Source organism: Fragaria vesca, linkage group LG4, assembly GCF_000184155.1.
Source record: "Fragaria vesca subsp. vesca linkage group LG4, FraVesHawaii_1.0, whole genome shotgun sequence".
Taxonomy (NCBI): Eukaryota; Viridiplantae; Streptophyta; class Magnoliopsida; order Rosales; family Rosaceae; genus Fragaria; species Fragaria vesca.
The window spans coordinates 21,358,728-21,371,442 of record NC_020494.1 but is presented as its reverse complement, the minus strand read 5'-3'; the positions used below and the strand labels follow the sequence as shown (position 1 = coordinate 21,371,442).

General features: G+C 36.3%; 1 protein-coding gene across 1 annotated transcript; it reads right to left on the bottom strand.

Moving 5' to 3' along the window:
- Nucleotides 1–4,224: 4,224 nt before the first annotated feature.
- On the bottom strand, nt 4,225–5,777 carry LOC101300903 (dof zinc finger protein DOF1.7-like). Its single transcript, XM_004297563.1, has one exon. The coding sequence runs from the start codon at nt 5,176–5,178 to the stop codon at nt 4,531–4,533; it is 648 nt and encodes a 215-aa protein (XP_004297611.1). The 5' UTR covers nt 5,179–5,777; the 3' UTR covers nt 4,225–4,530.
- Nucleotides 5,778–12,715: the final 6,938 nt, after the last annotated feature.

Genomic DNA, 12,715 nt, shown 5'->3' with positions numbered 1-12,715 from the left:
TTTAGCCATAAGTGTAGGAGCATGAGTCCACAATTATTTTATGTATTTATTATATTTTATTTATGCCTGAAACCTTCCATAGTTCTATATATAGTTTTTTATTGTCTTTTCCTTCTCATTGAAATCTTTCCTTCTCAATGTTCTCTCCTATATAAAGTAACTGAAAAAATGTTCTCTCCTATACAACCAACAAGTTCAAGCTAGACTTGAATGCATGCATAAGAGTAAGATACAAGACTTAATACATCAATTCAACTAAAGTATGCATCCTTTGCATAGTTTAAAAACTTTTACAAATTATTTCATTCTAAATTAAGGATTACAAACTTTTATTTAATTAGTATAACCATTACCATTGTTGTTTGGATTATGACCCTTCTAATTACGATTTCTAGCTACGCCACTAAATGCATGGCGAACTTTCTGGACCACCTGATCTCCCCTCCTCCTCGATCTCAGTCTTCGCCGGGAAGGTTCCCGCTTAGAGTTGCCGCCGACGTAGTCATAGCAATACAGTCCTCTAATTGGTGTAGCATCACAAACCTAGGCTTAAATGGGAGTTGAGGTGGTGTTACAAGGATATATGGAGAGAGGACACACAATCTTACATGGCTAAGGGACACATAGTCACCATATTTAGGGTAACCCGAACCCTAATTACATCAGCTGAAAACCCACCATGATCACTGATCAGTGTCAAGAATTTTGGCTCAGTGGTTCACTGATCAAATGCGTCAGGACTAACAGAAAAACAGTGGACTTGGTTACTTACGTATCTATGAAACTGAAGCAAGTAAACAGAGTAGAACTTCTCTATTGACCCATTCCCGGCAGAACATGTATCACAAAACCCAAAATTGGGTCTAACTTGATGAGAAAAGAACATGAAGAAGAAGTTGGGAACACAAACGATAAAATAGTAAATATACTCTCATCTTCTTCTTCATGTTTTTTTCTCATCAAGTTAGACCCAATGTTTTCTGTCACGTTATTTTGTAAGATAAAAATATATTTACTATTTTATTACAGAAATAATCAACTCGCGATCGGTGCATTTTAGAGGTGTGCTACATATAGACTTTTATTTAAACTTCAACACGATGATTTCCCATAAAGTGTATTGGGACTTCCAAATTTGCTCACTAACTCACTCTATTATGAATTATTAAATGACATATATATCCTCATACACAATGACTATTAATGACAATAATTATACAAAAAGAAATATTATATTTATTCTCTCTAGACTTTCCAATTCAATAATAATTGATTACATTCTTTATTATTTTCCTTATATATTTTCGTTTTCTAATTTCTTTTTNTTAAAAGCATATATATATATATATATATATATATATATATATATATATATATATATAAGGCTCCCAATTCCCCATACATTTGGGCTTAGTTTTTTTTTTTTTTTTTTTTTTCCAGTTATGCCGGTATTTTAGCTGGTGTTTATTTTCTGTTTTCAATAATTCCTAACCCAATGCCGGTTTGGAGGTGTGGGCTTTGTCCCGGTTTGCGTATCTTGCATACCATGTATGGTCTAGGTGGGCGGCGAGTTCCTTACTTTGTCAAATGGTTGCAGCCTCCTAGTGGCATGATAAGACTTAGTGTCACTGGTACAATCTTCTAGTGGCAACATGCTAGGAAAGCTGTTAGACATATCTTGCATACCATGTCTGTTATAGGTGGGCGGCGAGCTCCTTGCTTTGTCAAATGGTTGTAGCCTCTTAGTGACAGGATGAGACTTAGTGTCAGTAGTACAATCTTCCAGTGGCCACATGCTAGGAAAGCTGTTAGACATAATAACTTATGGTTTTGCATGAGTATTGTTTTTTCGGTATGTTGCCGAAATTGTAAAGCAAATGGAGTAGCCAATGATGCACTCCTTGCTAAATGGTGTTTGTTATGATGTATAGGATTGTTAACTCCTGATATTATTTCGGGATGTTTATGCAATACAAGGTATAGGCTTTATGTCCCTCCCTTGTATTTTGTGGTTTCGTTAATGGTTAAGACATGAGGGAGACCGTTTTAGCCCCTATTCAAAAAAAAATGGCCAACTTTAGAATGATGAACGGGTATGGGAAGTCATCGTGTTGAAGTTTAAATAATAGTCTTTTTATGTTCCTCCCTTGTATTCTGCGGTTTCGTTAATGATTAATACATGAGGGCGGCCGTTTTAGCCCCTATTCAAAAAAAATATATATAGGAATTATTGAAACCGGCATTGGGTTAGGAATTATTGAGGGGATTGAGCAGCCCATCAACCAACCCAGATCAGAGAGTGAAAGCCCGCAACCTGGGCCCACCATAACATCAACAACCCTGCCTCCAACGCCGGCGGTCCTCCATAGATTCAAGATCTCTACCACCAACGCTCCATCCTAGCAAGCCAGACAAAACAAATCTAGAAGTTGGCTATTTTAAACAAACTTAATTTTAAAGCTCCGCCAATTTCATTAATTTTAAAATTTCATAGAATTGATAATAAATCTCAATGTTATTTTCCTCAATTACAAAATGGAGTGATGGACTAGTCACAACGCCAACACACCTGTCTGGTCACCATATGTGTATGTTCTCCTTGGAGTTGATATTGGAAAACATTAAATGAGAGTATGGCAAGGGAAGAGAAGTGTTGGTCTCCTTTCTCTTCCACCTTGGTTGGCAATTTGACATGATGGTAGAAGCCAAACTCAAAGTCAAGGACCCCCAAAACTGATTCACAATTATATTGGAGGCTAGCTTGGAGCGCACATCTAATGTCATCTTCATTTAAGGATGTGGACCAAAACAAACTACATCATTTCTTGCCATCAAAGTTAGCATAGCGCCTATGCTAGTTATAGCCGGCAGCGATGATAGTCGTTTTTGTGTGCAAAGATGAATTGGTAAACAAATACAGTCTTACATCAATCGACCATTCATTCTTCATCATATAAGAAGGAAAGAGAATCGTTACATACAATTCGATCATTTTACAACGAATCTCTTATCAGAAAAACCTATGTTTTTCCGACGAAACGAACGAACGAACCCACCATTACCAATACCTGTAGAACTCGTTTTTTTTTTTTTTTTTTTTTTTCTGTATCGTCGTTCTAGTCATATATCTCCAATCATAAGAAAAGTAATGGGATATAACTCTATTACAAGATCAAAATTGAATAAATCCAGATAGGACCACAAAATGCAAAATGAAACAAAGTGAGTCTAGTTCTCAGTATTATGAGGAAATGGTTATCCATTTAGACTATCACCTACCAACGTTGTGTAGGGTCATATGTGAGAGAGACTGCTAGATGATTCAACTTCTTAAACGATTTGGATTCATCCATCAACTACCAATTCAATTGCATTGAACTAACCTTGCCAAATCAGATTTGAATTCGTCTATCGGGTCCTTGAATTCTCACTTTGATCCAGAGCATTTATAAGAGGTTGAAAGAGGGATGCAAATACCTACTCAAGCTTCAAATGCGTCAAGAGTTTGATCTCTTCCAATGTAATTGAGAAAGCACAAAAACATGTATGTTATATTTGATTGTGGAAGATATGGACAACAAGAAAAAAGTTTAGAATAATCAAGGTGATCCTTGGCAAGTGGTGAAGAATGAGACCCAAAGCAGAGAACTAAGAATAAGAAATGATATCCCAGTAAGAAAGAAGTTGAACTCTGTCTAGCCCTAGAAAGACAAAGTTGAAACATACAACTTGAACTATGCACTTCTGCTCATCTCCACTCCATCAACTCTCTGTCCTTTCCATTTTCTTCTATTATTGCTCACACAATCTTATTGTTTCAATAATACATTTGATAAACAATAAACAGATTCTGAAACAGTGTTTTTCATCTATTTATATATACTAGTGGGTATATCAAATCATATCCTACTCTTAATTAACACAATCTCAAATCCCATATTCAACTCACAATCTACAAAAAAACCAAACATGCATACCAAACACTAAACAGTGCATACAGTGCATACTTGTCACACAGTCACCACCACATGCATAGCCAGATCAAAGAAGGTTTGCAAGATCATAGCAGAAGATATCATACTATAGAGAGTTAGAGACATTGTGGCCTAACTGTCACCCTTTGCACTCTAACAAGCACAAGCTTTAAATTTTGAGATAAAAAACCGTAATATAATTGAGAATGATAGTTGAAGAACAGTCAATAAGAGGGGGGCCTCAAAAGGTGAAAGAGAACAAGAAAAGGTCATTCATATTTAAGTTATATTAGATACAACCAAAAACCACACAAAGGAGAACAAAACAAACCATTACATATGGAACACTATATTGGTAAGGCTCTGTGGACTTTGGTGTTTCTCACCCTCTCTATAACCTCATAAAACGCTAAAATTAAAAGCTTAAAGCTGCTTAGCATTAAGCCTAAAGAGTCATTCATACTCCATTTCTCTTCACAATCATAGTTTCTCAAGTGTGAAACATTATATCATAGACTAATATAAATATATGGAAAGCATTTATCTAATTATATATCTACTGAAAACTTGAACCTGGTGTGTAAATGGCAAGGTCAGGCCAGCCACTGCTCCCATTCCAATCACCATTTTGCAAACTCATGTAGCTCTCTGGATTCCCATTGCTCTGGACCTCCAAACCCGGATCCAAATTCAAACCATGTCCTGATGAATCCACCACATTCTCTCCAAAATCACCCATTTGCATCAGCTTCAAACCCGGCCCATTTGGATTCAGACCCTCCATAAGAGACCCAAATTGATCATTAGAAGTTAACATTGAGCTGAAGCTCCCTGAGATACCCACCATCGGATTTTCTTGATCGATTTTCTGACCCATTTGGTTCTGAGCTCCTGCTGCTGCTGCAGCTGCAGAGCTTGAGAGTGTTGATGATGATGAATTAGTAGCCGATGAAGAAGATCGTTTCGAACCCGAAGAAGATCTCTTGGTGCTCTTTCTGCTTCCACCACCTATTGGAATGTTTCTGAGGGAACCACCTTTGGTCCAGTACCTCTTGCAGTTCTTGCAAAAGTGGCGAGGCTGCGAGAGGTTGTAGTTGTTGTAGTAGCAGAACTTGGTGTTTGAGGAATCACAGCGTGGACATTTGAGCTGCTCTTGCTCTGGGAATTGAGGCTTGATGGGTTGGAACGTTGTTGGGTCTTGCATTTCTGAACAGGGCGAGACAGAACAGCTTGTTTGATTCGGTGAAAGTGGGTTTGATTTGCAGAAACCGTAAAAGAGCAAGCCTCACTTTTTGAGTAACTTGCTTGATCAAGTGTGAATGGTACTAATAACCAAAAGATGCAAACTCTAGAAGTTGTGGGGTTTGGATCATTTGGGGCGGAGAAAACGAGTAGTTTTGTTAGGATCTGAGATGGGTCTGTTTTAAGACCTTGACTGTGAGCTTTTGAAACTTTGAAGAGGCACAGAGGAAAACAAGAAAATTGAAAGATGACAAAAGGGTGGGATATTTATTCAGACCCAGATATGAACTCTCATTGAAACCAGTCGCAAACACAACGCAAAACTACAAAGTTTCAATCTTCAAACAGTGAAGAGGTCACATAACCAAAGAAAAACAGAGCAGAAAGATTGGATTTTTCTGGAAATTCTTGTTTCTAAAAACTCAGAACCAAAAACCCAACTGGAAGTTGTTCACATGGGGTTGTGGTGAGTGGAATCAAAGGAGTGAAAGGTGTAGAAGAAGCAAGAATATTTGGGTCTGATTTTATGGAGATGAATAATATCTATCTGTATGTCTGCGTGAGAGTGACGAGAGCTCAAATAAGAGAGACAGGAGGCACTGCTCTAGCACACAGTGGCCATCCCCTTCTATATGGTTCTTCCCTGCAGAGTACCCCAGCCACTACTTCCACTAATCACAAATTAATTACTTAATTACAAAAACTAATTCTTTCTTCAAATAAAATACTACTGTACTCTCTTGTTCTGTAGCTAGCACCTCTGAAGGATTAGCCACAAGCTTCTGGTTATGGTCAATAACTTGGAGTTGTTTAGATTTAAGCAAAAGTTGACACAAGTCAACCTTCATGATTAAGTGTGTTTCATCAAACCTTAAACATATGAATAAAATAAAAAGTGGGTATGATTAGGCCTTAAAATATAGTGTAACTTTAGGAAAAAAATGTGTAATGTGCGTATAATGTATTGTTTTCAACGGTGCTAGTACAAGAACAGTTTGCCTAAGGAACAAAATTATGTACGGATGATCTAGCAGAGAGGAGTTTGTTTTTTCATCTAGATCAGACCTATGAAACTGTTATTTTTTTTTTTTTTTTTTTTTTTTTTTTTTTTTTTGTATGTAGTATCCAAGATGAAAATCCATGAGAAAAATGAAACAAAAAAAAGCCAAGTAAAGCCAAGCTTAAGCTTGAGGTTTAGTAGATAGAAGCATCTAGCTATTAAAGCTTGCGTGCCAATAAAGCAAAGCAAGCATGAGTGACTGAGTGAATGGCATATTGCCATTTCATCACCTAATCGTTGCCGCGTTTTCTTCCGGTGGCAGCATCTGGACCGTCCAAGTCGAGTGTGAATGATCAAAACACTGACGACTGAGCTGAACAACCAAAATTACCATTCAAGTTTTCGTCGAACTGTTTTTCTTCGAGACTTCGAGAGCCTGTTAGATTCTCATATGCATTTTAATTAGAAGTTTATTTGAGAGATTAGATAGATGAAAACACATGGTCTTGGAGACTTTTGTTTTGGGACATGTCTTATAGCTAGTTGATCGTTATCAACATTTTATTTTGAGGATTGAATTTAAGCTCTCAATTTTGTAACACACACTTCTTATTTTTTGTTTAGTAACTTATTAATTTCAACAACAAAAAAAATTTTAAAAAAAACGTGGATTGTAAAACCGAAAGTGTAAATTTCACTCCCTTGACAACAAATAAACAACTTTGTATTTTATGTCAAAAATCATAACCTAAGTAACATGTTAAATAATTAGACTAAGATGATGTCATGTAAAATGAAGTATATTTCAGTACAATAAGTGCCATGTAACATTTTTTTTTTTTTTGAATAAGGGTTCGAAACACAGACTACCTTAGAGGTGGCTACTTATTATTTGTAAGGCTTTTTAGCCAAATTGCTACTATAACTTTCATCTTGGTGTTAATTTGCTATCCTAGTTTTCATTTCATATATTTGTTACCCTACATTTTCATAATTAGCCAATTTGCTATCTTAACTATTATTTATGTTAATTTGCTACCTTATGTTTTCAAAATTAGCCAATTTGCTACATTTTTGTTATTTTAATTTGTTCATTTCTTCATGCAAACATGAATTAATTTTGAAAATTAAAGGTTAAAGTTGGTCGGGTTGAAACTTTGATAAGTAAATTGGTTAATCTTGAAAACCTAAACTCTAAAATAGCAAATTTGATGGAAGGGTAGCAAATTGGCTGAAATAAAAGCTAAGGTAGCAAATTAGCTGAAATGAAAATTAAGGTAGCAAATTGACACCAATGTGAAAGATGAAAGTTAGGATAACATATTGACAATTATGCCTATTTATAATGATAGAATTGTGTGACACCAAGGGGGATATGAAACCTCCCCTGAGTCACACAATGAGCTTTGCACTTATCCTCATAGAGGATATTGGAATACACATAGGAACCTCGGCTAAGCAAAATGTGTGTCAATCTATAGGCTACACTATTTTCTTCACGATAAAAATGCCAGATTTTAATACATTAAGTGTAAGGTAGTATTTTAGTTATTAAATGACAAGATTATATTAGAGTTCGAGATTTTGAGTGTAATTGGACTAATCTAAAATAAAAACAAAACAAAAATCTTGTTTCATTCGGATTCTTTTTTTTTTTTTTTTATAAGTTTACCTTCTCGCTTCAATCTTCAATTAGCTACTCAATGACATATTGTAGTCTTTTTACATGTACATCGAGAAAAAAACTTTGTAGCAGGCAAATTGGCCGGCTTAGGCCATGACTTTGTTCAACCTAGCTAGGGTCTTGTTTTTTTTTCACTTAATGTGTCCCATCGTTCTTGTTGTATCAGCTGGGAAAATGAGTATTTAGGAGTTCTATCACTTTTATGTTGTAGATCTCTTTTTTATTTTGTTACATTATGTTGTAGATCTTTCGTTGTTTCTTCTATCTTCTATTATAAAAGGAAAAAAAAAAAGGGTCACAACTTGTAAAACATGATATTGGAATAAGTCTAAGAGCTCTCTCGAAAAATAGAAGAGTAATGATGCAAGTAACCTAACCGAGGTTTTACAGCGATGTATGATCAATACAGCGGGCGAGCATTAGCAATTGGGAGCATGATATCTGGGGGTCAAGTGGAGAAAAGAAAGAAGGAGTCGGGCCATGCATGAGTAGCTGCTAGTGTGGTCGGTGATGATCGACGTACGAGAGGTCGACTAGTTCCAACTTCCAATCCTAAACAGTTTTCATCATTTTTCAACTTAACACACTCACATATACAAGAGAAAGTGATCGTCATGTCCTCTCTCTGTCCTTCCAGAGCCAGACACGGCTAAGATGGCGTGCCCTTCTTTCTATATGGCCTTAATTTGACCCCCTCCTCCTCCTCGGCTCCTTCCAACCCCATCAGTCTATCAACACCTGCAAAAACGCACCAACTCTCTCTGTTGCCCTCTCTCTACTCATTCCACTCAGTCACGCCTAATCGATCATCTTCACTGTTTTTGTGATTCGTTCGGTTTTTATTTCTGTTGGGATTTGACAAGTCATGGAGGTAAGGGGAGCAGTTGACCTGGTCCTCTGCATGGTGCCCTTTGTTTTTATTCTTTACCATCTTTTGTGGAATGTCGATCGGCTTCGTTATTAGCTCGATCCATCAATCCAAGTTGGACTTCACTAGTCATCTTCTTCGTTTCCATTCTTCTATATGTTTCAATTCAACCTGTATATCAATGCGTTAATTAAACGGTTAATGTGTTTCTAATTGAGTTAGTTGAGTTTACACAGATAATTTTGGAAGAAGATTGGAAAGAGATATTGTAGTTGTAAAACTATACCGTGAGACAAAAAATTATGATGAATAATGATGAAAGGAAATGTGAGTAGCATTCCTTGGTGGGACAAAATGGAGTGGCAACAAGCTCCTTTTGAGGCGCTTTCTTTCCTTGATTCATGCCTCTTTTGGTGTATTGGTGCTTAGTCATGAGTACATTAGTCGATCCATAATAGGAAACATTATCTAGTATGACATGGTATGTTATTGAAATGTGAATCTTACAATCTTACACCACCTATAAAAACAGCAATCGAGTCTTTTAGTGATGAAATAAAATGTATGTAACCAAATTCCAATTGAAATGAAATCTTTAGTAGTATTTCTTGGTGGGACAAATGGACTTGCAACAAGCTGTTCATGCCTCCTTTGGTTTCTCAGTGTACAGTAGTTGATACATGCATAGGTTTACAGCATCTAAGCATAACAATATGTTATGTCATTAAACTGTACCGTGCACCATATATGAAAAAATCGAGCCTTTAGTGATTGAACTCATATCGTCATATTTTGTTGTTCAATTGAACTAATATTTGCAACACAAGCATCTACTCAGTTTAATTTGTTCGATCACCAAATTGGTTCTCCCTCATTCCAGTATAGTAGTTCAGTTTCTTAAATTTGCAAATAGTTACCATGGTATTCATTGTCACGTTTGTGTTTCTTCTTCTCTAAAAATACTACCCAAGTTGCATTTATAGATTGTTCCTTGAGGATTTGAGGGGGAATCCAGAGAAAAGTGAAGTTGACATTCTTCAATCTTCACGATCATTTGACTATGATATATATGCATTGCAGTGTTACACATGTATACGCTCACATAATATGGATTCGATTCCTCAGGGTCCTCATAAACAATAAACAGATTATAATCCATCGGAAATTAAAACAAATATATCTGTTAACGATTGGATTCTATACCGAATGACTGCACGAAAATGCTACAGCCAAAAACCAGAACACACGAGACGTGATGACCAGCCGCATGCATGTCTATGCTGATATATAAATTCAGAAGCAGAAAGAAAACCGTACCAATTATTTTGTATCCAATGTTTATGCTGACTAGCCAGCTTCAACTAAAATATCCAGAGAAACTGAACTTCTATTGTGAAAGCAAAATTGTGACTCAGGCCACATGCATGTAGTAATCTCCAACAACTAAACTAATAGATTTAGTCCTAATGCAGTGCTGCTTAAACATAGTAGCCTGTGATTGTACCACCCCTTCCTACAACCTCACCAGTCCAGAACCAAGCAAAGCATTCAACCCCAAACAGAGCAACAATGCCAGCTTTCTCCACATTCAGATCTCGTGAGGTTTTTATAACGTCCTTGAGACCGTCCAGTTCCTTCCAGAATGCTTCGTAACGACTAGGAATACTGTAGATAAAATACGAGAAGCAAGTTAGCCAAATGGTGAAAACAAAGCCTTTACACTGATAAATTGCTCAGCTTAAATGTCATGTAACAATCAAGGCGACAAAAGGCAATGACCTATATTTAGTCTACAGCTCCACTGATTATTATTTTCAAATGATGAGGTTGGATTTCCATGAAGGATGTACTTACACATTATCCAATATTCATCAGTATCAACCTCAGCACGGTTGTTTTCTCATTTGTTTTCATTCTAACCGCCCATCCCCGAAGAGTATAAAACTCCAACATCTAAATTGTAGAAGTTCATATACCTACAACTAAGTAGATGATTCAACATCATAAGTTGAACCTTGACGAAGTTCTTGTTGGAAAACACCTATTTATAATTAAATCCAAGAAGCATAGTGGTTATCTGTGGAAATCCCTTGTTGACTTAACGTTATGATCTTATGTAAGACTATTACCACACTGCAGATACACTGGGGCAAGTATAAACAAAATATGCAGAAAAAAGGTTTTGAAGGTTGCTAATAAAAGTAAAAAATTTGACGTTGCAGCAGCTTGAGAAGTTGAAGGGCACAATGCAACTCACTTTGGTGAGAATCTTAATGTTATTGATCTACGAATTGGTACTACACCCACTGTGAATATAGAAAGACTGTAAGATGTGACCTAACAGAAATACAGCAATCTTAGTAAGGGAAAGCACATAGCACAGCTGTAGGAAATTAGAACAAGAAAGAAATTAGGCTTTCATGATTCGTACACAAGATCTTTAGGAAGAGGGTATTATCAACAACTGGCTTGTTGGAACAAAGATTTTATACTCATATGAATTCTTTTCGAGATGACTGTGGTGCCTTAAGTCATAAAATGTTCAAAAGGAAAGAAGCAAATGAAAAACCTGGCAAGACGAGTATAGAACAGTTGCTTTGCTATTGTTTGACAGTTCTCGATGGTGGGAGGCTCCTGGATATAGCCTTTGTTCTTCTCCATCATCTGCTTGTAATAAGTATTTCCATTCTTGGCTAATAAGTTTGACGCCTGGACCAGCTTTGTCTGAAACTGAGGTAACTTTGATGCCATGAACTCCCTAAATGAACCTAATAATAAAGAGCGTATTTAAGCAACAGAATTACATTGACAACATCCTAATCATCTAGATGCATGACAATGTAGGGATGATAATATCTAATTTGCATATGACTGAGAAAGACACATTATTCCAAGGTACATAAACTCTTTTATGTACGTCAAACACATAATTCAACTCAAGATAGTTACCTCAACACATTGAGCACTAGCTAGCAGAGCAAAAATACAATATAAAATCCAATAAAGCATGAATTTTTTTTGTTCAACATAAACAGCCAAATGGCTTTCTGATTGGCTTCCAAGAGCATGAACAAGAAGCGAGGTAATCATAAACTTACACTGCCATTCCACCAGTTCAGAGAATAGCTAGGCTACAAAAACCAACTTTCTCGTAATTGAACAAAGATCAATAGCATCCTTTGGCTCATTAAATTTCTGTAATTTCTGTCACTTAAGTTTCTCGACAAGCTTTGATTGCCCAAATTGTTTTTCTACACTTAAAACTATGGTAAAAGGAAAAAACCAAATATATTGACATCAATGCAAGAAAAAGAGGGGGCATACTACTGAAAGAAACACATCATTTCAAACTACACATTCCTTCAATTCTGTCTACTTCTCCAAATACATTCTTCAATTCATAACCATTTGCTCATGGAAACACATTGAGATACTCGCAGAGTCGCAGTACAAGGATATTGAACCACACCATTGCAACAACACTCGTCACAGTATAATCTGAATGGTTCCTGAATTTTAGCCACACAAGATTTTCCGACTAAAACTTCAAAATTCTCTAAAAATCAAAATATATAATGAGAACCATGCTTCATTCAGTATACAAATCAAACTTCACTGGAAGATTGAAAATGACAAGTAGCATTATGAATGCTTGTTAAGATTTGGCGATAACAGGATCACATGAATGATCTGATCATCAGGCATCAGCTATATATATCGTTTCAAGACAAATCTATGAATCGCCCATCATCAATGGAAAGAACCCATTTCTTCAGCCACAGCCCAATTAGCAAAAACTACTCTAGAGTGAATCCAGATTTTGATCAGGTTCAAACACCAACCAAAACCACACCATCAACATTCCTCCAAAAGACACACTTCAATAGTTCAATTCAGTCAATGCATGCAAGGAAACATTCACAAACTAAGATTAACAAAGCGTGATC